Genomic DNA, 27,606 nt, shown 5'->3' with positions numbered 1-27,606 from the left:
GTGGGACATAACTGAGCAGCAGCTGTAAAAAAGTGCCCAGCTGTGGCTCTGTGTGCCACCAGTGCCCCAGCCTGGGGGGGGGGACTAGCCCCCTGACATCACCCTTCACTTCCCCTGTGGTTAACAGGAGTTCACAGAACAACCCATGAGCTGCTCACGAGCAGCACGAACAGGCCAGGCATCCCCTTGTGAGATTAGATAAGGGACAGTTCATGAGAAGTGAAAAAAATAGGGATGATTTGGCATTGTTTTCTGCTCACTATTTGCACCATACCATTATTAATTGGCCTTGTTGGGGCTTAACACTTGGGAATGTTTCAGCAGAAATAGCACATTGTTAAGAAGTACAAATTATTCGCAATACAGCACTGGGTGAGCTTGTAGTGAGCAACCCTAATCCTTGGTGGAGGTAGCAGGGAGCTGGGATTTGCTCCTCAAAGTGGCATGTGCAGTACCCTGGCCTGCTTGCCTGCCTGTGAAAGGTGACAAGGACAGTGTGGGGCAGTGGCTTGTCACTGGGTGAGCTCTCCTGTGCCCGGGGCGCTCCGCAAGCGCGGTGCTGCCTGCACCGATGCCGTGATTCGAGGCGGCTGCGGTGCCAGTGGTGCTGCCCTCTGACAGGGAGCCAGCTCAGCTGGCGGATGTGGTTGCTGACCCCGGACTGCTCCTCCTTGGTGTCACGGCAAAACAAGAGCTGGTGGTTTTTAAGCGAAGCCGTCTTGCACCGAAACTCGTCGGGGAGCTCCCGGTTGCTTTCTCGGCGGTAAGCGACCAGGAGCGATCTCACGCGTTGGGCTGCTTGAGCTGTGCTGAAGGTCCTCGTCTGGCTGCATTCTAGGTCTCCATGGGTTTGCTCCAGAGCTGTTTTCCAAGGAAGCCAGAAGCACTGGGCGTTTGTACTTGTGTTTCTGCTAGTGGGAGAAAGAGAGGAGGAGCAGTTCGCCTTTCTGTTGCAAGACCAGCTCCAGGTTTCCTTTCTGCAGGCCTCATGTCTCTGGGGTCTTCTCCTCAGGGGCTAATTCTTGGAGCTGTGGGAAGGCCATCTGGATGGAGCAGTCAGTAGCTGCCTTGTCTGTATGTGCTCAGTGCTGGAGCTGGGAGAGCAAGGTCCAAGCCGCTGTTGGCTGTGGCATAGCATTGTCTGGCGCTGTGTGCTGTGGGTCAGTGCCTGGGGGTGCTTCCAGCATTGCTCTCAGACCTCCCTTTCTTCCTCCTCGTTGGAGATCAGGCAGCAGGGACCCGGGCAGCTGCAGGCGGGGGAAGGAGAAATGAAGCGCACCAGCAAGTGCACGTGTCCAAAACAGAAAGCGAGAGAGGCAGAGCGGCTGCGCGGCTGCAGTTGTTGGCTTAGTGTGTGGGTTATCCTGAGGTCGGGGACAACGCAGAAGATTTTGCTGGAGACTTTATGGTATGTAAGGCAGCAGGGCGAAAGCTTTTAAAAAAATTTTAAAGGTGGGGGGGAAAAGCTGCTTTTTTTTCCTTCCATGGGGCTAGAGAGCTTTTCTGTAATAATGCATTCAAGCTCCTGGCTTTAGGGCAGTTTGATTAGCAAATCTAAATGAGCCTGGTAGACTCAGGTTATTTAGGGTCAGAGGATTTACCAGGAAGGGTATGGCAACACTGCTCTTGGCACTCCTAAATCAAGTAATAACACAAAAAGACCTTGAGACTGCAGGTGCTTTCCCTGTCTTCCCCACCCAGCACCCCATGCAGGATCAGGGCGGATGTGTCCAGCCTTCCTGGCTGGCAGCAAAGAACATTTTTGGCACCTCAGGGTGGGTCCAAGTACCTCTTCAGTCTGCTGTGTGAAGTGTGTTTAGTGAGGCTGCTTTTGGGTCTTAAGCATTTGATTTATCTAAACATTGACCTAGTGCTGGCTTGCTCTGCCCATGTGGTTTATGGCACTGTGGCACTCTTGGTGTCTGTCTGTCCTCAGCAGTGCTGCTAGTGCTGGCCTCCTCCCCCAAATCTGTTGATGTACCAGAGCCCCTGAATACCCATGGTCTTAATGCTTCTTTCATTTCTATGTCATGACATTTACTGAATTTATGAAATCCTGCAAAGGTGCTCTGACACATCAGCAGATTTGTGGGGTGGGAGGAGGGTTTGCAGAGGGCAGGAAGAGATGCAAAGAGAGGGAAAGGAAAAAATAGAATTGATCAAAACCCAGCAAAACAACGGAGAGGAAAAGGAGTGACATGTAGCTTGGGGTTGCAGAGTTCCTTTATTTCAGGTGTTTTACAGCTGCCCTTGAGCAGGTGCCAAGGCCGTGCTAGAAATCTGAGGTCAGGACAGGGCTAAATCACATTAGTGTGTTTTGGTGGTGGGGAATTCAGGTGGCATGCACTGGGCACTACTCCCATGTCTATGCCAGTGTGTGGAAGGTACAGCTGTGCTGGCAGCAAAGTGCCTCCCCAGCAGGCATTTTTAAAATTCTGGTAAACAAAATTAAAGCCTCTTCTGAATCATTGAATCATTCAGGTTGGAAAATACCTATAGAATCGTCAAGTCCAACTGTTACCCCCGTGCTGCCAAGTCCACCAGGCAGTTTGAAGGCGGTTCCTGAACCTTTCTGGCACTTGAGTTTGAAAAACACAGTCCCAGCCCACAGTGCAATTTACTAGAGGAGCTTTCTGAGCAATTAATCCACCTACGTCCTGCCAGGGCTCCCGTGGTGCCTCTGACAGTTCATCACAGGGCACAAAAATTTGTCAGTTTTAATCCTCCTTGCTAATTTTAAGGTGATGTTTTCTTCTTGTAAAACCCAGCGTGGATGTGAGCAACATGGAGCAGGTCAGAGGGAGCTGGGCAATGTCTGGAAAAGCAGGAGCTGGTGCTCACTGGCCTTGCCCTCCATGGGGAAGCCGGAGAGGCACGTCTGCCATCCCAGTCCTGAGCTAATATGCCAGTGTAATGAGCTTCCCATCACTTCAGGCCATACCAGCAGGCTCTGAGCTCCACCAGCCATTTTCTGATGGGGTTAGAGGAGGAAAAGGCAAAGCTCAGCTGAGTGTGGGCCGGGGGAAAAGGAAAAACAGATGGTTCTTGGGACATGCAAGAGCCTTTTTATTTTTTTTTTCTCAAGGGCACAGCCTTTGAGCCTCCCAGACAGGTAATTCTTGTTTATACGCCCACAGAAGGTGACGGTCCTGATTTTGGGCCTATTGGTGTATCTTCCCAGACACGATGTGTTTGTTTTGTAGGTGGATGTCAGGAGCTGCATCACTCTTCTATTTAATTATTTATTTTTAATTCAAAACCAGGACAAGTGTGAGTGTGGGGAAGCTTGTCGTAGGCAGGGATTCTGCTTTGGCTGGGGCTGTAAGAGCTGATGGGCTCCTTCACTCCAGATGTCTGCGTTTGTCCCATCTGTGGTTGGACCGATGGCATGTTCTGTCCTGCAGCCCCTCCATGGCCTCCTGCATGGATGGACTCTAGAGCTGAAGGAAAAGCAGCTACACAGGGTAGCGTCCTCCCTCAACACCTGGATTTACAGCAGAAGTGGAACATCCCTGTGAGGATGAGGAGATGCTGTCCCACTCATGCCTTATGTCACAAGAACCTGTCTGCAGACACCCCTTGTCCCAGAGGCTGAGCTCTGAGACAGCCAGCCTCTGGATGAGGCTTTTTCCTCATGATTCCCAAGATTGGTCAGAACAGAAAGGGAGCAGCACCACACTATTGCCTGAGGATGGGGAGAAATGAACTCGATTCCAAAAAGTGGTGCAGCTTTCTAGGCACAAGGAGAAGTGGTGGCCATCGGACACCACAATTCCCCTTCCTCCTCCCTTTGATATTTGCTCTTTTCAGCTTTTGTACAGGAGAGGCTGGATGTAGAGTAGGGGATCTGCTTTTCTTGGCTCCCCTGGGCCGAGTGCTTACAATTTCTGTTTTTCTTCTTGGCTTTCCAGAAAAGCTTCTATGTGAACATGTCATTTTACCCTCTGATGGTCAAAGATGTAGGGCCATCATAATCCCTTCTACTCCACAACTGGCTGGAGGGGAGCGTGACATGTAGTGCTGGGCTAATTTGTTCATTCCCAGCCTGGGAGGTGGGATCTCCAGGCACAGGTTGTTGCTGTTTAAACTCCTGATTCCTTTCTTTGCCTGCCATGCACCTTGCTGGGGCAACTCCCCAGCTTCCCTAGTGCTGGAGCATGTTGGTCTTCACTACATCTGATCTCATAATTCCTGTTGCAGCCGTTGGGGCTGAGATGCTCTGCCCACATCAGCTGCACGCATGCGGTATCTTATTTACTGAATGTTTTTTTTCATCCTGAAATTTATTTTTTTCTTTTCGATGGAGTTGGAGCTTTCTTGTTTCAATTGAGAACTGTTCAAAAATAGCCTCCCAGGAGGAATTGGTTCTTATAACATAAATGTATGTCAGTTTTTCCAGGGTATTCTGTGACAGGGCTTTCCATGCCATTGCTGAAGGTCTTAGTTAATTAGATGATTAGTCTGCTGGTCAAGTATCTATCTGCAAATAAAAAATAGCGGTTGAATGTAGCTGCTAAAATACTGTTGCTGGAATCAGTCTGTGGCACAGAGCAGGAGAGCTTCTTATTTAATTAAAATCAGGAACATACTGTACTGTACTCTCCAAGGGTCAAGGAACAAAAGGGACGTACACATAATAAGTAGCAAACTGTCCTTTCAAACCCCTTGAGCTCAGCCCAGGGGAGCTGTGTTTAAAGGCACACTCTCAGGATAACATTTGTGATTTCTCTTCTGTCTTTTTTCCCCCCCTTTTTTCTTTCTCTGTGCTGCTGTGTGAATTATTGAAGCTGAAAACATCCTGTGACTTTTAGTTTTGTTTCTACCTGTTCTTCCTCTCAGATTTGCATTTGTCATCAGGACTGCTTGGATGCCAGAAACCTTTGTGTGGGTGCTCAGTAGCTGGGCTGGTATTACTGAGGTCCCTTCTCAGGAGCCAGCCTGCCCACAGCCATGTTGGACGGGGGGCTGAGCTACCATCCCCACACAATACGGCTCTGGGAATTACTGGGAACCTTTTGGGAAGGGAAGAGCACTGAGCTTTGTGGCCCAGCACCCAGTGCTTCAAAGGAGGAATTTCAGCATGGGTTTTTTTGAGTTGTCAGGGTTCTGTGCGTGCTTGGAAGTTCCCACCAGCCTAATGAGCACTTCTGTGTTTGTTTCTGCAGGACGTTGCACTGTTGGAGTACCAGCATCATTCCAGGGATTTCGCTTCCCACCTCCCTCCGGGGTCTATCATGCAGCCGCAGCGGCGGAGGCCGTCCCTGCTCTCCGAGTTCCAGCCGGGCAATGAAAGGTACTGGCTCCCCTCCTTCCCTGGGGAACCCCAGCTGCATCAGCCAGGACTTTGTGCAGGGCTGTGGTGGGAGCAGGAGGGCTGTGAGGGACCTGGGCAGTGGGATGCTGTGTGTGGGTACTGACTGTGCTCAGGTTCTGCGCCCGTTCAGCTTCCTTGTGCTAACGCAAGTGGCACCTTTGCCTTCTGGTTTCTTCCCTGGGACTGTCATGCCTTTTAAAGAAGTCTTAAAAACACAAACAACAAAAAAACCCGCCCTCCTCCCTACTGTGAAGTTTCACATTGCTGTGACTGGTCGAGTTGGCTTCTTCAGCATAGAAAATGAAGCCATGTGGTCAGGTGTGGTCTGTGGCTCCCAAGGCTGCAGGGAGGAGTGAGAAAAGCTCATTTCCACCCCCAGCTCTGCTTCCTCTGCTGCTGCTCTTCCTCCCTGCTTTCATTGTTTTTGTTTCTCTGTCTGCATTTCCCTCGCAACTTTCTCCAAGCTGTTTTTTTCCTGTCTGCTCCCCTCGCGCCTCTGCCTGTGTCCCTGTTTGTTTTGTTTCCTGTTGTAGCCTCTTGTGGAAGGCTGGCAGTGTTTTTGGGTGCCAATCAGGCAAGCACTCTGTGGCTGGGAATGCCGTACATGCCTTAAGCACAGGAGCTGATCTCTTCTGAAGGATATCACTCTCATTCTCTGTTTCTACTCAAAATGCTGATCTCTCTTATGGTTTCTCTTTTGCATTTGATGCTTGGTTTTGGAAAAAAATGGCCTGGAAGTGAAATAAGAGCACTGGTACAGTAGATTTATACAAAACATTTTTTTAATGCTTATTCCTTAGTCAGGCTAAGAACAAAACCAGTGCAGAGTCAGAGATTAATCTGTTTCTCTAAAATCATTGTTAGGAGAGAGGAGTAAGACCTCAGGGTGCTGCATGCATAATAGATACAGACAGGATCCTCTTTTTCTAGTGGGATGGGTTTGGCTTGGTGCTCAAAAACAAACCTGTGAGAACTTGGAGGCAAAAAGCAGCCTCCAAAGTAGGTTTTGTGTCTGTCCTCCTGGATGTGCCCTTCTGGACTGTGCCTGTGGCACCTGTGTGTACAGAGGGTCACGTCACTTCTGATAACCAGTAATTTATTGTAACATGTTGCACTGCCTTGGCTCACTTTGATTTCTCAGTGCTTTGATTTCTTAGCACAGAGTAACACGGTTAAGTTGGAATTGGGTCAGATTTAGCTAAATTTGGGGGAGATGGGTAAAGAGGAGCCAGCAACATGTTCCTTCTGCCTGTTTTTGTTTTTCACACTACTGATGGTTTGCAAAATGGAGAAGCAGTTCTGCTCTCCAGTAAAATGAAGGTTTCAAGGTCTGAATATGCTATTTAAAAAAATGTATCTTGGTTATTCCATATAACTAAAAAAACCCAACAGCAAGCCTTGGTGTCTGCTGTACCACATGCCTGATCTGGTGTGGTCACCCAGGCATCTCCCTTTGGCCTACAAATATTTCCAAGTTTCCGAGCTTCTTTTTGTGTTGACAATCACATGAATGTGGTAAAAGTTGAGTGAGGTTGTCAGAACTAGATACACATCCACATGCTTATCATGGTACCTCACTTTCAACCTGAATGGTGATGCTCTGTCGTGCTATAAAAAGAAATTTTTTTAACAGACTCAATTTACATTTCATCCCTTTTCCCCATAACATCCAAAATACTGCACTTTTGCAACAATTAGATAATAAAGCTAAAAATACCACTTCAGTTCAGTTGGCATGTTGTGCCAGGATTCTGGGACATAGACTCATTAAAAAAAATTTTGGGGGCATCTGGGCATGTAGCGGGGCAGTCTTTGAAAAATTTAAAGAAATTTTCAATCCAATGTTATTTGTTATTGAAGTAATTTGGATTGGGCACCGTTGGGCTTGGGGAGGTGTTAGTCTGTTTTGCAAGGGCAACTGCTGTTCCTCCGCATCTTTAAGCACCACACTCAAAGATCCATCCTTAGGGGGCTTTGCTGTTCACCTTTGTGGTGTGAGGATCTGCTGTAACACGGTGCCTCCTGTGCTGTAAGTGGAGCCCTTTGGGTGATGGTCACTCACCTGAGGGTTCCGGGGCCAAGACCCTGGAGCTCCTGGAGCAGATTGGGTTGGTCACTGGTGCCCTCCCAAAAAATAGCAGTGGCTCTGCCTGGCACAGAGCACAGCCTGGATGAGGGAGGGTGGCAGTGGCAGCCATCTCTGCAGCTGAGTCCCCTTGGCAGGCTCAGCACTTTGGCTTTGTTCCTGGGCTGGGATTGATGGTTTCCAGCAGAGGCAGCTGGCTCTCGGTGTGAGGGGCTGGGAGGAGGGAGACCAAGGCAAACAACGTCCACAGCACGGCATAGGTGGGCTAAGTAGAGGGAAGCACAGGGGTGTGCTGTGTCTGAAAGGAAGACCCTCACTGTGGTTCCCTGCCTGGCAGCCCACCTGGCACACAGTGGTGGTGGGCACCAGACAATCCTCCCCTTGTAGCAAGTGTTGGCGGAGGGGAACCCTTCCAATCCCCCGTGGCTTTGGGAGTTCAGAGGAAGCAGCCTGTCTGCTGTTGGTTGTGGTAGCTGATGCTCTTCCAGGATCACTCCCCTCCTTAAGGAAATCAACTTGGGAGTCTGGTGCAAGTGGGATATGGCAAACTGACAGCACTGGAGATCAAGCTCTGTGCGTGTTCCTGGGTGGACATCCCTGCCCTGCCATCACTGTGCCTCATGCTGATCCAGAGCAGTGCCTGCAGCTGGAGAGCAGTTCAGAACCTTGTGCTGTTCAGTCCCTGTTCCTCTGAGCCCACCTGCCTGGTGAGTGGCTGGTGTTTGCCCTCCTCTCCTGGAAACCGCAGGGATCCACTTTACTCTGTTTTGGGGGACTGTCCCCCAGTTTGGCTTTGCCTTCACTTTGGGCAGATCTCTGAAGCTTCCTCATCTGTCTTTGCATGTGGTATTTGAGGCTTGACCCCATGGATGCTTTAAATCCCACAGAAATAATTTAGGCTTGCTTAGATGGTCTTCCTTCCTGCAGCTTTGCAGGTTTTCGGTCTCTCCTGGCTGCAGTTTTGCTGCAGCCACCAGGATGCTGATTAGTTGTGATCCAGTGGAAAGGGAAGAAGCAGTGAAGCATTTCAGCATGGGCACAGTGTGTTAAGCGTGAGTCAGGTGTTGGGGCAAAAAGCTGTTGAGTGATAACTTGCAGGAAGGAATCAGATGCTGAGATGCTCCTGCATTTTGAGGCTTCCTGAGCAAGAGGCTCATTGGGAAGTTACAGACTGCTCTTTCTCCATATACGTCAGAATTGAGAGTCGTCATCACTCTTTGGTGGTTGGGCAAAGATTTGAACTCCCTGTGCAGCAATTCTGGCTTGGAAGAAGAAAGGAAAACCTGAACCAGTCTGAATCTGTTGCTATAGGGAAAGTTGGCTCTGTCTGTCTTTGCAGGGATGTGCTGCTTTCCATGATGGTTTTTTTGGTAGCAGGCTTTTTCTTGGAAGGATCCACAGACTTCCTCTTAGCTTGTTCAGTTGGCTGTGCCAACTGGACTGGAGGAGCGAGGAGAAGTATTTCAGGATCTGCTGTTGGTACAAGTCGTACCATGAATGCTTGCAGCGGAATGCCCTGGCAAGCTGACAAGGATTAGGGCTTTTTTTCCTCTTCTATATATATTTTGGTCCTCAAAAGGAGTGAGGAAAAACTGGGTTGAGTGTTAAATGGCAGGTGCCAGTTGGGTGAGGGGTCTGAAAAATTAAGGAACTGGGTTTTCTGATTTTTTCATGTGTTGGGATTTTAGAGCAAGGTTCCATATTAACACAGGAATGCTGGGGTGCATAATGGCTTCTCTGGCAGAAAACGTGGCTGTAAATAATTGCTATGTATGTTAACACAGTATATTCCACCCTTATCCAGAATGAGATGAGTCACTGTTTTATAGATTATTTTCCCAGTTCAGGAGATCATGCTCTTCTTTCAGAGCCATTCTGCTTAGCAGGCATGAGGAGTTTGAAGAGTTTACCCGGTGTTGATCTGTGGGATGACATTTTGGATACATTAAGCAGCTGCTGTGTTTCTGCAGCCATCTGAGATAGCCATGTGCAGTATGGCATGAGACCAGGCCAGATCACTGTGCCTCTCGAATGGGATTAATCCTGAGGAGCCCAGGGAGCGGTGGGGAGCCAGGGCAGTGTGTGTGGCACTGGAAATCACGTGCAGCTCTTGGTCTTCATCTGTGCTGGGCCAAATGGCACCAACTGCTCCCCAGATAACAACACAACCAATTTGATTTTATTTATTGTCTTTTAGTTTCCATTTTTACAGGTGACCCTTTACTCGGGAGCGAGCTGGAATCCCCACAACCATTCATCTGCGTGTCTTTTAACACTGGAAATGGTGTTCCAGGAGCTGTGTATTTTTCCTCCCCATAATTGAACATGGGACAATAACATCTGGAGAGGACAGATGCTGGTGTGTAGGCACTTGGTGACAAGCCTTGTCTTGCAAGTACCCTCTGCTCCTGTGTGGGCTGTGGGCATGTCCATGGATGGGCACAGAGCATGACCAAGGCTCCACAGAGTTGATGCAGAGACACCAGGCTTCTTGGAATGGGCCAGTGTGCCCTGGCAGGGAGGTATGACAGGAAACCTTGGCTTTGCCTTGGCTGGTATAAGGGGTAAAAGTCCACACAGCAACTTTCTTGTGTGTAGTCTTGAACCAGATTTATTTTGGGGAAGGAAAGGTGATCCTGCAGTGTATGCAGCAGGCCTTGTGAAATTTTGGGATATCCCTGAAGCCATTAGTTCAGGAGTGCTCCAGCCACCCAGGACTACCAAAAGGGCTTTTCTGATGGGCCTCAGTTTTGGATGCCTGGAGAAAGCATGTGGGGGAGCTTTTGGAGAGAGACAAATATTCCTTCTCCTCCTCTTGAGTGAGGTAGTGCTGTTGTGTTAAAGCTTCTGGTGGTCCCATCCATGAATAATTCAGGCTCTGTGTATGGGGATCTTCAATATGCAAGTTTTAAATCAAGCATCTGCTCTCATTTAAATTGCAGTTGGCTTGGAAGAAGGTGGCTGAGGGGTTGTGCAGGGCAGCTGAGACCTGCCCTTGTGTGGGAATGCGCAGCCGGAGCATCCCGAGGATGCAGATGGGCACCTGGCCAGACCTCACCAGGACCTGGGAGTCCTTGAGCTGAGCCACATGGTGAGCTAGCATCCTGCTAGAGGTGGTCCCACACCTCTGACGTGGAAAGACTCAGTCCTGCTGCTGGCAGATGTTGCTGAGGGCATGGGAGCTCCATCTTCCCCACCCAGACATGCAGCTCTTCCCATCAAGTCGTGATGGTTTTTCTTCCTTTCCACCTATCTCACAAGGGGAATAGATCAGCTGGCTGTGGACATGTTTTTCTAGGTGCTCGGTGGCAGGTTTGCTCCTACAAACCCTCCAGTTTCTCTCTTTAACGGGTCCTAATTTGCCTACTGTCCCACTCTGGCTCTCATTATCTGTGAAGGGGTTGTTGAAACCTCTCACAAATCCTGGCGTTGGTGTAGTGGACTGATGACGAGATGGAGTCAGATTACAAGATGGAGTCTGCTTCACCATTGTCTCCAGCACAGAGTTAAAAAGCCTTGATGCCACAGCTGGGCTGCTGCAGGAGCTGAGCTACTTGAGAAAGCTCCAGGAGGCACCTAGCAAGGCAGCAGAGGCAGGCAGAGGAGCAAAAAGGATAAAAAGTTGTTACAGTCAAAAAATGCGTGAAGGACTTTCCCAAATGAGGTGTGCCAGGCAGATCTTGCTTGGAGACTGGGGAACCAGCCAGTGGATGCTCAGGGCCCATCTTGTTACCAGATGATCTTTGCTGGGTACTGGTGTACTGGCCAGTGGGCCTCCAGGGTATTTAGGGCCGTGCCCAGGGACTGCTGGGGGGCTGTTTGAGCACTGCTGTGGGAGCTGCTGCCGCTCTGTTACCCTGCTGGTTATCCTGCCTCTGAGGATACAAGGTGACCAGGGAAGAAGCCCAGCAGAGACCTACCAGCTTGCAAGCCAGCAGCACTTCATGGTGGTCGTAACTCCTGTCCTGTGCTTTTAACAGTTACCCTTAGCTTTTCCCACCTTTCCATCTTCCTTCTTTTTCTCTGCTCTTTTGGGTTACAGAATAAAGTTGAATTATCAGTTGGGGATCCAGCATCTGGCCTTGTTTGTGCCTTAATCTCGCTTATGGGAATGGTTTTAGAACCTGGTCCCCCTCTGCACCTAAGAGGATTGGAACAGTTGGCTATAAATAATTCACTTCAACACCAGTGGTTTTCTGTATTACTCTCTCTCAAAAGCATTTTATTGTCTGTCTGTACCTGTGGGGGTTGGATACTCTTTTTAGAACTTATTTTTGGAGACAATTTCCCACCAAACCATCTCAGCCGGGGGAAATAAACAGCCTCAGCAAGGCCATCACTTGTCTTGGTTCCAGTTCCAAAAGACAGTGAGAGTGAGTTTTCCAGCCTGGTTATGTTGTTTGGCTCTGTGGTATCTAGGGAACGGTATTTGCAGATGGGAGCAATTCTTAGTGTGCCCTTGCTGGGAAGTTGGTGAGGGCTGGCTCAAAGTCACTGCTGTTGTTTTGAGCCCTCAGTGCAGGAGGCATGGCTGTGGGAAGTCAGGCTGGATTTTGTGGATGTTGCAGAACAGCCATCATTCCTCTTGCAGCCACCTTCTGCTGTTCAGCTGATGGAGAAACAGGAAAGTTTGAAGAGCAGGGGAGGGTTGTGCTGCTCTGAAGAGCTGGTCAGTGGGTTAGTGGGGTGGGAGAGTCTTCTTTTGCCTCCTGAAAAGTTTGTACTTGCCTGTTTCCCAGTGATTTGGCTTCAGGAAAGTAAAGATAAAGGCAAAATCCATTTAGATGTCATCAGGCCTGCTCTGGCTGTGGTGTAGGTATAACATAGCAGGAGATGTTTTCCTAGGTCCCAATGACCCACACGTGCTGGAGCAAGCTGCAGGTGCCCCACATTGCTGCAGGATTTGATCTGCTCGTACCTTCCTTACATCCTGTGTGAGTCTGCTGAGGAATCGGCCGGTGAACGAGTAACACGGCTGCAGCTGGGAGGGAGCGATGCATTTATCAGATTGGTAATGAACCAGAGGTCTAATCTTGGGTTGTCTTGTTCTTCTGGACTCGGACCTGCCCCGAGCAGAGCTCTGTGTGGGTGGCTGGAAGTCGGGCAAACCCTGGGCACCCAGCTTTGTGTGTCAGCAGATCTCACACCGCTCCACTTCCCCGAAGTAGTTTGGCGTTTGTGGCAAAGGGCTCAGGTGAAGACTAACCTGCCCCACTTCATAATTAACACTGGCATTTGCTTTACTTCATTTAATTATGCATCACTCACATGCAATTAAAAATGCTTTTTTCCCTTCAGCAAATTAGGAATCTCTGGATAGCCAGGTGGGAACTATTTGGAAAATGCAGCAAACGACGAACTCAGTGTAGTGGGAGGGTTTTTCAGGCAGGGTTATTTTTGCGCTGACGGCAACGTCATCGCTGTATGAAAGTCTGTTGTAAAGAGCTTAGTGCAGGTGTGGATGTGAAGAGTGAAAGGTGTGAAGGCTTCGAGCAAGAGCATTTGTGTTTGCAGCTAGGACAGGCTGAGTAGGTCGTGTTGGGCAAAGCAATCTCAGGAGCGGCTGGAAATTCCAGTGGATAAAGTTAATAGCAGTTCCAATGGATGTGGAAATGGAAATAAAATAGCACCCTATAACATTGCAGCTGCTTTCCCTGGTGTGGCCCCTGCCTCACTGTGAGTAACTGCCTTTGTAAAGCTGAGTGGTGCTCTTATCTTTAAAATCCATGTTTTTTTCTGAGTGTAGCAGTTGTGTCAGGTTCCTGACAACTGCAGAGGTCTCGGACACGACCTGTGTCAATTAGCAGCTTCTTGGACCTTAAAAAAAAGAGGGAAGAAGTGAAAATAAATCTCATTTTTAATTGCCTCAGTACAGCAGAGCCTTGGGTGTTGGAATATTTTAGCACCTGCCCAGCTCAACAGTTGCTTATTGTTCCCGGTTTTTGCGGCAGAGCCTGAAATGCTGGCGCGCAGCTGCAGGCGGGCAGGGATCGCACGAGGGGTTGGGACCAGCCAGCAGGAAACCTGAGAGATGCCAGGAGAGATTTCTGGGCTTGCTGAGAAAAGTTGAGGATCATTCAGCGTGAAAGTGCTTGCAGGTGAAAGGAGCTGTGCTTCAGTGCCAGATTTCAGGCTGCTCGGCTCTGAAAAGTTTGTTGTGTGAGCTGTGCATTCACAGTCTCGTAGGCTGGATCACCAAAGGCAGTGCTGGAGCCTCCCAGTTCTTCCAGCTCCTTTTTGCTGGGGAGGAGGAAGGGGATGAGCCAGATTCTGTTTCTGTGTGTCAGCAGCAAAGCTGCTGCCCAATGCCAATGTCAAACCCTCCACAGCAGAGCTTGGCGTGCACATGCTTTGTGCCTGCTGTTGATGTTTAAATTAAAAAATGAAACCCCTCAACTTTAACTTGATAACCTGGAGCTGGATTGAGTTGGCCATGCTGCTGTAGGGGAGGGCAGAGGTCTGTGCTCAGGATGTCCCTGAGAAGGTGGATTTCTCCAGGGTTCCTTCTCTCCCTGGATGTGATCCAGAGTGGTTGTGGCCACTGGCTTCAGAGGGCTCTGGGTCCTTCCCTTTTTGCCATCCTCTCTATTTAATGTCAGCAGTTGCAGTTTGTGGGTGGGAGCCAAATGATGCATGAGAACCCCTGTTTTTATTCTTGATCTTGACAAAAACACATCCCCTTTCCCCGTCCCCTTCGAGCAGCTCCAGAGGCTGTTTAGTTTGTTGGTGTTTGGTAACTGAGGAGTACACTTCACCACCAGCTCAGGAGAACTTCAACAATCTCGTTTAAGGGGAAAAGAAAAAAATCCATGTTTTTTCACAAGCTTTAAATCCCCTGTGCTTTGTTTTATTTTTATTTTTTTAAGACACATTTCTGCCTGAAGTGTTAAAAACACACCCTTGGAGCTGCTGCAGCAAAGCTGATCCTGGGGCATAGTAAAAGGTTTAATGTATTTTTGTAGGATCCCTTTACAATTCCCACAAGAGAATCCTGCTAAGGAAAACAGAGCTACAAAGAAAGTTTTACATTTGTTTAAAAAAAGCAAAACCAAGCCCACTCTCCAGGTATTACCAACTGCATCATATTTAATGGGTGAAAGATACTTGAGCCCGATGTGACTTGTCAGTGCAGTTGCTATCACTGGATAATGTGCCTTTGCAGCCTGCCAGGTCTGTGTCAGAGACGTGCAACTACATGTGGCTGCTTTCTTTCCTCCCCCATCCTGGAAAAATAAATCCCCACTGTCTAGCCATGGAGGAGTAGGCATTTTTTTCCCCAACATATAATCTTTGGTATTCCTATGGAAGATGCTAAAAATAAACAATGGTGCAGGTACCAGAAGGGAGCTCCGCCTCATCTTGGAGGCACAGGGGGACTTATGGACCACATTTGGGGATTTTCCAGGCTTTGGCTCTTTCTGGATAGCCTGACACATGTGGCATGACGGGGAAGGCTCAAACCTGCAGCCTAGTTCACTTTGCCCTGGTGTAGGGACAGCCCCACCATGTGTGGTGGGACAGGAGAGGGCCGTGAGGCCTTCCAGGTGACATGGTGGCAGTGCTGAGGAGGGGGACACCAGGGTGGCCTGTTGGGCTTGGGGGGATGGCAGTGATCCTTCCTGCTCCAGGGGATGCCCAGCAGCTGAGCTAAGGGGCTGTGCCTGAGATGTCTCAGCCCAGGGCCATCTGTCCTCCCCTCAGGGATCCTTTTGGAAAATGGGCAGATGTTGAGCCCTGTCTTCTTAGAGTGGTTTGTGATTGCGGAACAGGGGAAAGCAGGGGTGGTTTGCTTTCTAAAGCCTCCTTTCCCTTTGTCCACAGATCTCAGGAGCTGCACCTGAGAACTGAGGCGCATTCCTATCTCTCTGACCTGACCAAGCCATCGGACTTGGAGTTCATTGAAACCAAGAGGCCACGCCTGGACCTGCTGCAGGACCCCCTGATGCGGCACTCGCCTCTCCTGAACCAGAGCCAGCAGGGAGGGACAGAAGATCTCTCAAAGGTAAGAGACTAATGGCCTGGCTGCCAGCTGGGTGTGGGGTCTGGGTTTTGGGATCCCCTTGGCTTGTGTAGAGCTGCCTTTGAGCTGCTGCTGAATGCAGTGTAGATGGTGGTTCCCGATGCACTGAGCAGTGCTTGGTGGTGTTGGATAATATTCCCTGAGATGGGGTGACCACTTAAGGAAAACAGAAGCATATCAGCTTTCCTCATAACTGTTACAGTCATAGGCTTTTTTTTACTAGGCTATTAGATGCACCAGAACAATTTGGAAGCTCCTGTAGGCTGAATTAAGGATGGCCATGTCTGGCTTTTCTGGATACTCTGCCTTGATTTGATTTTTACTTGACATTTCTCATTTATCACATCTCTTTATTTAATATCAGTGTTTGAAGGGCTGGAATAGGTTTCTGGTGGTTCTTTAATATAATCTTCCCCAGGAAAGCCTCCCTAGTCCCAGTCTCATTTAACAAAGCAAATCATTTACTTACGATCGTCCCCTCTGCACATGGAATAAATGTTGCAAAGAGAAATCCCTTGCTTGTGTGCCTGTTTGGATTTACTTTCATGCTCTGTTGGGGTAAATTGTATTTGATTTTACCTTGAGTTTGGACACGCTCCTGGTTGGCAGGAAAGTCGTGCTGGATAAATGTGCTGGGGACAGCTCTCTTGATGCCAGTGCTGAGGGTTAGTGCAGCTGCAGGCTGGGCTTGGGAATTGCCTGAGCCTGCAATGAAATGAAAGGGAAGTTGCATCCATACCCAGGGTGATGGGGATGGTTTTCTGTATCCCTGTGGGAGCTGACTGAAATAATATACAGGCAAGAAAGTTCTTCCTTGGAAATGCCAGGATATGTAGACATCTCTTATCCATAAGGTACTGGTGGGCTTTACTGAGATCCCTCTGAGCTATCTTTAATGAGAAGGATATTTAACTTTGGAGTACTTCAGATGCCAAGGGAGGCCTGAAGGCTCTGAAGAGTAGAGTGCCCTCGGGGCACGTTGGTTGAGTGGCTGATGGGAAAAATACACAGTTGTCCCCAAAACAAAAAATATCTCTCTCCAAAGATGTGAGGAAACCAGGATGACTTTTGTGTCTGCACATTATTCTCACCAGCAGTTCTGTTTTACCTCTCACCAGAAAACCACAGATCATCTCAGCTATTTGTTTCTAATAGGCAAGGCTGCTCTTGAGGCATTAGTTGGTGAGTTTAGGGGCTGCATTTTCTTCTTGGTTTATGGCACATTTCCAAGAATTACATGCATTTTATGGGGCTTAAAACATTTGTTAATGAAAGAGGAAAAGAGAGAGAGCTGAGATACAATTCAACAAGACAAAATTATACTTTTAGTGGAGTCATTTGTAATTTTAGAGTCTGAAAGGAAGAAGAAAATGTGGTGTCTTTGACTGGTGAGAGCCTGACTGGAACTGGGATTAGTTGCTCTAAACTAGCAGGAGCTGTTTCCAGAATGGGTTTGATGGAGCTCACTGCAAGACTGGATGATCTCAGTGCTGTTCCAGTGGTTGGGAGCAGAAGGCAAGTCTGGGGCACGCAGTATATCTGCCTTTGCAGCTTGGGAAATTGGGTTAATAGCAATCTTTTGGCATTAGTTGTTCTCAGACTAGCGTATAAACTGCTGGTGGACATTAAGGTCATGGACAAGCTCCTGTAGCTGATGTGTGCATTGCTGTGAGGCTCAGCATGTTGGAGGAGCTGTTCTGGGTGTGCTGGTCCAGGGGAAATGCAAAGAGCTGAGGCTGGTCTTTGGTCACAGCTCTGGACACTTGCAGATCTGGGCTGCTGACACAGGTAAAACCACTTCTCGCACCTATGCTAAGCCAGCAACTGCGCAATTCAGCACTAGGCTCTGATGGTGTAACCCACCACCTGGGACAGATGATAAAGACCTTCCCCAGAGGCTCTGTGCTGAGTGAGACATGTCCTGGAGTGGTGACACACGTGTGTTGGCAGGATGTGTGTCCCAGAGCAGTGGCAAAAACATGATGGCAGGACGTGTGTCCCAGTGACCAGAGCTGGAGAGAGGTGTTTGCTGTTCTCTCTGTCCTGCTGACTCAGTGCCTGATGAAGTCACTCAATACTTTATCTAGGGCAGCTTTGCCAAGCGGGTGAGCTCCTTGGGTGAAACACACCATGTGAGCCCAGTATTGCTAAACACGCTGCTGGTTGTTTAGATGGAGTATCCTAGGAGTTGTTCCCTTACTCCTTACCCCATTCCAAGCTGATGCAGTCACTGCGTGGGGAGGAGCTCAGTTTACTCATTGGAGTAACAGTGCTAGGACGATTTTTCATGGTGATTTTACAGATTGAGCTAATTTTTACACAGTAAGAGCTCCACAAAGCCCTCAACAAAAAGGGTAGGGGTTTGGTTACACACTCTGGGCGCCAGTCTGACTGTCCCAGGGGATGTAACTGTAATGGATGTTGCTCCCGGGCAGTGGATACGTCTTGGTCTCTGCCGGTTTCAGAGCTGTGGTGGGGCTGAGATGCAGAATGGAGTCTGTGGTGGGGTATGAGTTTAGCATATCCCTGATAACCACTGATAACTGGATTTACCAACCTTCAGCCCAGGGTAGAGAAGTCAACGTCATTCCTGCACATTTCCAAGGCCTTTGACACATAGTCTGTGCTCCAAACACAGATAGAGTAATTGATGTGGTAAATGCTTGTAGCAGATTCCAGAGCTTTTTCACTGAAGAGAAATGGATCTCTCATGTCTTTTATTCCTCATCTACCTCTCCCAAACACGGGGTGAGCTGCACCCCTTAACCCTGCTCAGGATCACTGCAGCCTCACTCCAAGTAAGGCTTAGTCTGTAAGGAGAAGATAATGTCTTCTCTTGGATCAGCACACTCTAGCTGAAGAAAGCAGATGTGCTTTTGGGCAGCATGCCTTTCAAAAGCAGCAGCTTTCAGCTAAATCTCACTTGGTCCAGTAAAAGATTTACCTTTCCTTACAAACCTCATATTGCTCATATCCTCAAACACTGGTGTTTCTTTTCAAGTTAGGAAACAGAAGGTTGTTTTCTTGCCTACTTTCCCCCACTTGAGCATCTATTTCCCAGCAAGAGGGATTGCTGTCATGTTGCTGCAGTATTGTGGTCCTGGGATCCTGCTGCTGGATGTGGCCAGGAGGGCTCTGGTGAGCTCAGTCTGCTGGGGAGAAATGAAATCTCCCCATGCACTCTGTGCCAGCCAGGGCTGACACTGCCCCTGGGAAGGTGCTCCCTTGAGCTGGCTGACAATAACCAGACACAGTTAAAGCAGGGCTGTTTTTTCCATCACTGCAAGCCTGGATGTGGGATTCATTGGAAAAGCTGCCGTTGATGTGGCTTTGCCAGGTGTGCTCTTGGCAGAGATGCGGGAGCTTGTTCCCAGGACCCTTGGTGGCTTCTGCTTTCTTTCTTTCCGATAAAGTCACGGACCTCCATCACGTAGCAGCAGCCAGGAGTAAAGCAGGCAGCCCCAGAGCAGGCCAGCGATGCTGTGCACGATCCCTGTCCCTGCGCAGACGTGCGCAGCTGGTGCTGCCTGCGATCCTGCCCTGTGGGGACGGCGAGCGTGGCACGTCTGGTCGATCAGCGCCTGCTCTCCCCTCTCCAGAGCTGGAGCTTCATCCTGCCTCTCCCCTTTCCATCTCTTCTTATTCCTGTTGTGCTTCCACTTGTTCTTCTCCCCATTTTTAGGACTGCTCTTCTACCACATATGTGGTTTGCTGCTCCTTCCTATAGGATGTGAGTCAGTCGTGATCTGCATTTAGTCCCCTTTGCAAGGGCTGGCTGGCTGCACTTATGCGTAGCTTATTGCTCCGACAGGAATTCACTTACAGGAGCCATGTAATCCCACGGGTACAGGGCTGGGTGGAGGCTTAGGAAACCTGAACCTTGCTGCCATCTGCCCTGGCAGGCTGCTGGTCACCGGGTAAGTCTCTTCCCCTTTCTGTATCTCAGATTTCCCCATCTGTACAAGGGACAATGCCACTTCCCTCTTTTGTAAAATGATTAACAACTATGGATGGAAAAAGGCTATTAAGAAGGCATGTGTTGTTAGGACTTGGATTCTGCTTTACATTGTGGAAAGGTTTTAATTTCTTCCCTTTCTGCATGAGTGTTTTTGTTGTGTTCTGGACTGAAAAATGGAATAAGAAAAGGGAGAGGGGGGAGTTTTGGAAAAGACAGCACCAAGGCCAGGAAATATGTATGGCAAAGCAGAAATTAGGGCAAAGGGTATTTTGTTTTGATGCATATTAATGTAGATTTAAAAGCAATTAATTGAAAAAGGAGGAATTAACACGTTTGAAATGCCTTTTTAATGATGCATTGAAGCCAGCAGCGTACATGCCAAATTTCACACTGGCTGCCCGTTCCAGAGCCCAATTTACAGTGAACTCCTGGAAGACAGGCTGTGGGATGGAAAGGCTCTTGGCTAGCCTGCTAACTCCTGCCCCGGCCTCAGGCTGGCAGGGCACCGAGGACAGCCGAAAGGCCTTTTGGGAGCCCTGCTTCCTCCTCGCAGCGCCAGCTGGGCCTTGGCAGTGCTGGGCCCTGGTCACTGCTCCATCCCTTGCCGAATGTTCTAGGAGAGAGGAGTGGGAGATGGGGGTCTCTGGCAGCAGGGTTTGCCCTGGTACAGGGCAGAGGGGCAGTGCCACAGCTCCCGGCACAGATAGCTGGGCTGGCTGGTAAATCACCAGTCGCGTTTCTTCTCCGTGGCTTTGTTATGGGAACATTGATCTGTTGCTGGGATTAACCTCTCAGAGTTTCCAGTGGGTTGGTCTCGCAGTTATTAATGAAACTGGCTGGAACTTGTGTTGACCTTGGCAAAGGCCCCAGTTGGCTTGGAGGTAACTGGCAAAAGCATAATCTCTAATTGAGTAATCCAGGGCTGGGGGAGGGGAGCAGAGGGGGTGGACAGGCAGCAGTGCTTTGAACTGGGAGAGCTCAGAGCTCCGACGGGATGCGTGGGAGTGGAGGGCTCAGAACGGCACTGAGCACAGCGGCCGCCGAGGGAATTAGCAAGCAAAAGCGAGGCGGCATCTCAGATCCGGCACCCCAGGCTCCCTCTTGTAGAAAACAGCCCAGAATTCCAGCACCTCCCCGTGATTTATTGCTGTGGAACAATAGCACAGAGGGGCTGGAGAGTGGAACGAGCTGTGAGCGTCGGCCGTCCCTGGACGCGTGTCCTCCTGTAGCCTCTTGTGTTTGCAGTGTGGGTCACGCTGGGCTCTCCCTTCCCCACTGGGGGTTGTTTTTCACTTGGGAAAAAGAGTTCTGGGCTTGTTTCTTGGGCTTTTGGTGATGGTCTGCAAGCAGGGACCCAGCAATAGCTGGGCTGTCTTCCCTGGCCGTGCACCTCTGCCATGGGAGAGGGAGGTGCTTACTTGGCCAACTGTGGCCGTGCCCAAATCTTTTGGGGAAGGGGTGCCTATCAGCAAGCACTGCAGGACACCCAGGCAGAGGGATCCTGAGGAGCTGCAGTAGCACTGATGGACAGGGGACACACCCATGCTGCCAGCATCCTGTTGCTCCCTCCCAGTGAGACCTCTGCCAGTGTGCGGCTTGACCAACCCTGTGGAAGACGAAATGCCTCAAACATGTTGCCATGAAAAGAATAATTCTTGCCCCCAGGACTGCAGGTTGTTCGATGCAAAGCCTGCACACGCTGCGTGGTTCCCAACTGCTTCTTGGAGGAGCAGACTTCAGTGGAAATGGCTCTAACCTCAGGTCTGAGCAATGAAATGAAACCATTTTAGTGGGTACAAACACACCTACCTCTTTCCTGCTTTTGTCCTCGTTCCCCTGCAGAGAATGGCAGTTCTTGTTAACTCTCTGTGCAGCCATGACTGGGAGGCAGCTGGGCTCTCCCTGAGAAACTGAGCCAGTGGAGCTGAGTGTCCATCAGGAGCGAGTGGAGTAGGGTTGTCAAGTCCAGGAGCTGTAGGAGGATCCTCCTCCAGTGTGTTCGACGTCCACCCATCTGCCGTGGGCTTGCTCTTGCTGTCGACTTGTGCCTGATAAAAATCTGTTTGCAAGAAATGGTTCGGTGGGGTAGGGAATTTACGTTAGGGCAGCAATGATTCAAAGCTATTTCTGGGAAGATGAGGGAGATGTTGGCATTCTCTGTCATTCCAAACATATTTAAAAGCTGAAATATTTGCATTGTTCACGTTGTCACAGCGCAAACACTTCTGGCTGGATTTCTCACACCCCCTGCTTTCCTCCCTGCTCTGAAGAGTGTATTGGCCCCTGCTCACCTGCGTGTGAACACACACCTTTGGGAGTGTGTGCCTGCCATATGCAAGCAGAGTGGATCTCCTGCCATGCCCAGCAGTCCATTCCATTGCCCGCTGTGCAGTGGCTGTGCCAGGGTGGCTGTGAGGGGTTGTCAGCAGCCTGTGCTGTGCACCAGCGTGGGACGGGAAGCCAAGGGAACAAACAGCCCTAGGATTGTTGTATCTGGAATCTCTGTCCCGTGCACGGGCTCATGCTGGTTGTATTTGAAAAACAGATGCTTTTGGGCGTTGCATAGTCCTTGTGAGATGTTCAGCTCCTCCAGCCAGCCCTTTTTGCAAGGGAAAAACTAGTTTTATTCCATTTCTCACCTGAAGTTCCTATGGCCAAAGAACTGAAGTATGGCCTGAGAGACTTGGATATGTCAGGGAAAGCCCTCATGGGCTGCGGAAACATTTCAGAAGCAGCATGTAAAAACCCTTGACCCTTCCCCGAGCCACCTGCAGCCTGGCTCTTCCCTGCCCTGGCTGCTCCAGCCTGTGCTGGTCCCTAAGCTACAGACAGCAGGGCTGAGCCTCAGTGCAGCTGGAAAATGAACAGGAGAACTGACAGTGCCTCAAGCACAGGTTGTTTCGCACTTCTTCGGCTCATTTGTGGTGATCGACATCCAAAACAACCTTTTAAATTGCCTTTCAAGCCACAGCAGTGGTGAAGGGCGATGTGATAAGGCTGACTGCTTCTCGGGAGCCTGCTTCGTCATTTACATAATTGGACTTTTCTCTTCCACTCTGTCAATATTACAAGGCTCGCGCAGTGCGACATCTCACCTGATCTGCTGGAGGGAAAGAAAGTCCCTTGACTTTGTGTGCCTCACCCCTGTAATTGGAAGAAATATTGCCAGCTCTTTCTGCTTGCAACAGGGCAGCCTGGTGAGCTGGGTGTGCTGTGTGGGTTCAGGGAGACTTTTCTTCTCCATCTCTGAAGTGTTTATACATGTTTTACTATGTATAAACTATACATAGTTTATACATCTGTTTTATCTTCCATAGCAAGGATTCTAATGTGCCCTGTTATGTCCTGGACATGCAGGAGAGAGCAGAGCTAGTTTGCTACTTTGTCAGTCCTCAAGTGGGATTTAAGAAATAGGGTTGGTATGGCAGGAACTGGTACTAGTCTCCTCTGCATTGCTCCAGAGCACGGGTAAGGTGCGGGGTGAGGAGGGCAGTGCCAGCCACCGCCGCTGCGTGTGCTCAACCCATTTAGTGCACTTGTATGAAAAAAGAACCCCCTCACCTGGAATAAAGTTCTAGGGAAGAATTCAGTCCTGCTACTAACAGGGATGTCCTGGCTGTTTTCTTCTCCTGCTGCAATTTCAGCCTTATCCGGTTTTCTTCTCTTCCCCTGATTGTCTAGGAAGGGGTGTGGGTACTGCTGGACATCTTGCAGATGAGTTCGGCTACCCTCCTTCTTCAGCAACTGTGCACACCCCTTCTCTCCAAGGGTCTTCCTGGGGAGGGCAAGAGGTTTGGTGGGAGCAGCTCAGGCATCTTCTCCATGAACATACAGCACTGAGCACATTTTTGGTGCTGTACTTTTCCATGGTTAGGAAATGCAGCCTGTCTACTGTTCTGACTCACACAAGGAGAGCCAGTGAGTTGTGACACCCATCAGATTGATCCTGGGTGCCGTGTTTTGAGGAGGAGGGTATTTCATGCTAATACCTTCCTTCCCAGTGTGAGGTGGAAGCCTTGGAGGAGATGCAACAGCAATCGATGGTGTTTGCCTGCTGCTGCTGGAGGGGATGGAGTGGGGGAGTGATTTCAGAGATGGATTTGGCAGAGATGAGTTGCTGCTCTTTGTGCCTGTGGTGATGGAGCTGTAATAACATATTGAACATGGCAACAGCCCTTGCTAAAGCTCTGTGACTTCACGTTCGTGCTTCGTGGAGCCTCATCTCTTAACAACACCCTTAGCATCGATAACAAGAGAGGAGCTGTCGAGTGCCAAAGGGCCTAGTTAAAATCACTCGCTAAAAACCTCCTTTCTTTTTGGACCCAAACTTGCTTTTTAAACAGAAAAACTCTTTGGCTGTGTTTTAGGCAGAGAACATTCAGAGGGTTTTTTGGCTCTGCAGCTTCGTGCTGCATGGGGGGGCCGGGGGGCGATGGACGCTGGTGTGTGTCAGGAATGCTGGCTGTGTGCTCGGCAAGCGGAGAGGGGTTGTTTTAGGACAAGCTGACAGGCCCTTGGCTTGTTCTGCTGCTCTCGAAAAATGTAATTCTAATTCTTGGCACCTTTTTCCAGGAGGATAAAGAGTGAGAGCGCAGTGGAGCCTGTTCCCTCTGCCCTTGGAAATGGGCTTTTACCCAGCAGCAGAGCTGGCTCAGGGTGGGAGCAATGTGCTCTCTCCTACCCCCAGTTTGGTGGATCAAAAGCAGAAATTAGTGGGGGAGAAGTAGCATGGGGTTAAATGACCTGAACCACCTCCTCACAGTCTTGACCTCGATCTGGTTACTCTTTGGTCATCTCAGCTCTCTGACAGAGTATCTTCTGCAGGTGCCAGCATTCCGCCCGGGTTCTGCTCACCTTCATCCTGGCCGAGGGCTGGCAGTCTCTTTAACCCTGTACCTTTTCCTGTGAGGAAACTGTTCTGTGGTGCTCTGTCCTCTGGCAGTGCCAAGCAGCAGAGGAGGAGATGGGCCATGGGTGTGGGGTTTCCCAGTCCTCTGCTGCAACCCAAGGGGTTCTCCCCGAGCTGCAGAGCCCACAGGATCCTGCTCCAGCACATGCCTGCTAACCCCTGTATCCCTGCCTGTGCCTGCACAGTAACGCTTCCTTGGCTTGCCTTCAAGCAGCCTGCTCTGGTCACTGCCCAAACAGGGTCTGATTTCTTTCCTCCCTGTGCTGTTCCCTGAGGAGCAGCAGTGATCGTTTCTGCCTTCTGATCTCCACTTTGGATGCTGTCATTCCTGTGGCTGCTTAAGAAAGAACCATTGCCTGGTGCAGGTCAAGCTGTCCCACGTGGTTACGTGACCAAACCAAGCACAGGCTTTTATTTCAGGTTGGTTTTCAGGTCTGTGCTATTTTATCTTGTGCCAGCCATCTCAGGTATGATGTAGAGCACATTGCCTGTAGCAGTTAATGTGTTTCTGCCTCAGCAGCAGAGAGAGAGTGGCAGATGTAAACACAGGAATGTTACAGTCTTTCAAACACTAAAAACTCCCAAAGAATAGGTGGGTGTGTGTATATAAGTATATGCAGTGCATTATATTAATGGAGAGAGATTTGTAAATTCATGCATTCATGAATGTGTATATACTTTTTTATAGGTTTTTAAGTAATTGATAAGCCTACATTTTTATATATATATATATACACATACACATATATATGCTGCCTCGTATACTTGTAAGCTGTGTTTTTTCAAAGGCTTCTTCTAGCCTCGTTCAGTGATCCTGCCTTCAGCAGACACAAGGAGAAGGGCTCCAGTCTCAAGCAAAGCTAAATATTGATTTGAGTCAATCTGGGTGCACTTGGAGACATCACTAGTGTTCATGAATGCAGCATAATCGCTGATTGGAGTGGGGAAATTTCATCATAAAGGCCCCAAAAGGGAGGTTTATTATTGCTTTCTTCCAAATGCCTGAATTTTATTAGCTTCAGTCATTCTTGGCAGGGCAGTGGAATGGGATTTTATAGTTAGCAAAGGAAAAGTAAACACAGTAATCATTTCACAGCCCTGTGCCTGCCAAACCAAGATGGAAATTCCAGCCTTGGTGGGAAGCTGCTGCTTTACTAACAGATAATAACAAATTCACTGTGGGCTTATTCTTGCTATGAGAGTTGAGATGTTCAGGTTTTTCTGTAACACCCTGATCTGGGGAGGCAGAGGTGCTTCGTGCTTTTCTGCAGGAACAGCCTGGGCAGAGGTTTGTGGTTTGAGTAACTCCCACAGCCATTCACAGGTAGAAATGGTGTTTCTGCTCTGAGCCTTTGGGAGCTGCTCTATCCCACGCTCTTGTCAGTATTTGGTTTTTCCTTGGTCAGTCTTGCTCTGGTTGCAGAGCTGAGCGATGCTCGAGGAGTGACACGTTTGAGACGCCACAATGGTCCCTGCACTCTTTGACCATCTCTACCTGCTGAATGGGGGGAGGGATATCATGGAAAAAAAAATTCTCCATCTAAATCCAAAACTCTCATGAAAGGCTTGTTTTGCATGGTTTCCTGGGCTTGTTGAGGGCTTGGCTGCCAGCTCGGATCTGGACTCACGCCCGCCTGCGTTTCCTCGTGCTGGGGGACGTTACTTCCTCCCACCTTCCTGCCCCGCTGGCGTGGGGATGGTGGTGGGGATGGCCTGCCTGCCACAGGATGCGGCCTCCTGATGGAAAAGCAGGCAGAGCAGTGAAGGAAATGGCTACTCAAACAAGCGGCGAATGTCGAGGCAGCCCCTTCCACGTGTCTGCACAATTATTAGAACAATAAACCACTGAGCGCAGCCGGCGGCGGGCTCTGATGGATGGTGCAGCTGACGGCTGCTGTGCACCACCCGTGCTCCCTGTCAGCACGGATCCTGCCGGGGTGGAGGGCCTTGATCCGTGCTACACCACCTCTTCCACGGCACCGAGATGGAAGTTGGTGCAAGCAGCTGGGGCCGTGTCCCCCATCCCCACCTGTGTGTGTCCCAAGGTGCTGCTTGTGGGGAGTTTGGGACAGTGGCCAGTGGATGTATTTTGTGTGGCCATGGGGGCTGTCAGGCTCCTGGTGGATTCCTTGGGCAGTGGAGGGGCAGGCAGAGCATCGTCCCTATCGTGCCCCCCATGGCTTTTAGAGATGAGAGGTATTTGATGTCCAGCTTCATATACTTGAGAGCACAGCCAGGATGAATCTGTACATTAGGTTACCTGGAGCAAGGAAGTAGTGACATGCAGCTGGTGAGAGGAGCTCGGTGGATTGCTGTAGGAGCAGGTATTTCAGTTTTTTGAGCTGACACAGTTGGAAGAGGAGCTGCTGGGAGTGAGCAGGGGTTTGGTGCTGGGACTGTCACCCCATGCCCAATGTGCTGGGAGTCCCCAGCGTAGTTGTTGTCCCCAGGGGAGTTGTTGGTGATCCTGGCTTGGTGCATGGAAGAGGAGGTTTGAGTTCGTCCCACAGTGCACCTCAGCCACTGCTCAAACCATTTTATGTCTTGTTTGCATTTCCTTTCTCCGTCAGTCTGTCTCCTCCTTGGTGGGCAGCTTGGTCCCCAGGATTTAGGTAAAATAATTTTCGGTGATGGTTTTGAAGAGGGAGGAGGAGCTGCCTTTAAGTGTATCTCACTGATGGCAGTGGTTAAAAAGAGCTGTCTTCAGTCATTCCCTTCCCTCTCCTAAATTTGATGCCCTTTCAAACCAAATTCCCAATATTGATGCTATGTGCCATCTTGATTAACTCCCAGACAAATCCCTGCTTCACAGGGCTGCCGAGTGCTGCCCTATGTGTATCCCGCTGGGATGTGCATGGCTGAGGAGTCCCTGCTCCTCCTCGGCCTCCTGCCTCCTCCCTGGCAATAGGAGGAAATTTAAATGTTTCTGAAGAGCAACATTTCCATTTCAAAAGCTGTTCGTTCAAGTGCGTCTGGAGTGGGATTTCTCTCCCCCACTCCTCTCTGAATGGGAGCTTTAGAAGTCTCATTTCCTCTGCTTGATAACACCAGGCTGAGAAGGGCTTTTGTCTTTTCATTTCCCCTCAATTTTTTATTTTTAAATCAGTGAGGTTTGGAGAAGCTGCTGTGGTGGATTTTCCCTCCCCCGTGTTTGTCCGTGTGCTGGAGGATGCACCTGGCATCACCCAGTGAATGAGCTGGAGCTTCCTGGGGAACAGCCCCAAGCTGAGCAGGCACCCACCTGGGAGCACCCTGCCAGTTGCTCCTGGAAGCAGAAGAGGAGGTTTGCTGGCATGCTTATGCCACCCTGCCCTTTCCA

At 49.7% G+C, this 27,606-nt stretch overlaps 1 protein-coding gene and 1 long non-coding RNA gene across 3 annotated transcripts in view; one reads left to right on the top strand and one right to left on the bottom strand.

Annotated features, from left to right (window-relative positions):
• NCOR2 (nuclear receptor corepressor 2) overlaps positions 1-27,606 on the top strand; it is a 186,938-nt gene that overhangs the window by 28,521 nt on the left and 130,811 nt on the right. Inside the window, 2 exon segments of the mRNA XM_025895502.2 lie at positions 5,166-5,293; positions 15,222-15,402. Coding sequence (XP_025751287.2) covers positions 5,166-5,293; positions 15,222-15,402 — 309 coding nt within the window.
• LOC108640344 lies at positions 19,815-23,511 on the bottom strand. 2 transcript variants are annotated; one of them, XR_001921112.2, is made up of 4 exons: positions 23,368-23,511; positions 22,940-23,153; positions 21,188-21,437; positions 19,815-19,991 (listed from the first exon to the last, which is right to left on the bottom strand). It is a non-coding gene; the product is annotated as an uncharacterized LOC108640344 (long non-coding RNA). The 2 variants fall into 2 exon arrangements; XR_001921111.2 differs by lacking the exon at positions 19,815-19,991 and adding an exon at positions 20,592-20,984.

The sequence above is a fragment of the Manacus vitellinus genome, unplaced genomic scaffold (genome assembly GCF_001715985.3).
Source record: "Manacus vitellinus isolate BGI_N305 unplaced genomic scaffold, ASM171598v3 scaffold_31_pilon, whole genome shotgun sequence".
Lineage (NCBI taxonomy): Eukaryota > Metazoa > Chordata > Aves > Passeriformes > Pipridae > Manacus > Manacus vitellinus.
This window is presented reverse-complemented; position numbering and strand designations above follow the sequence as displayed.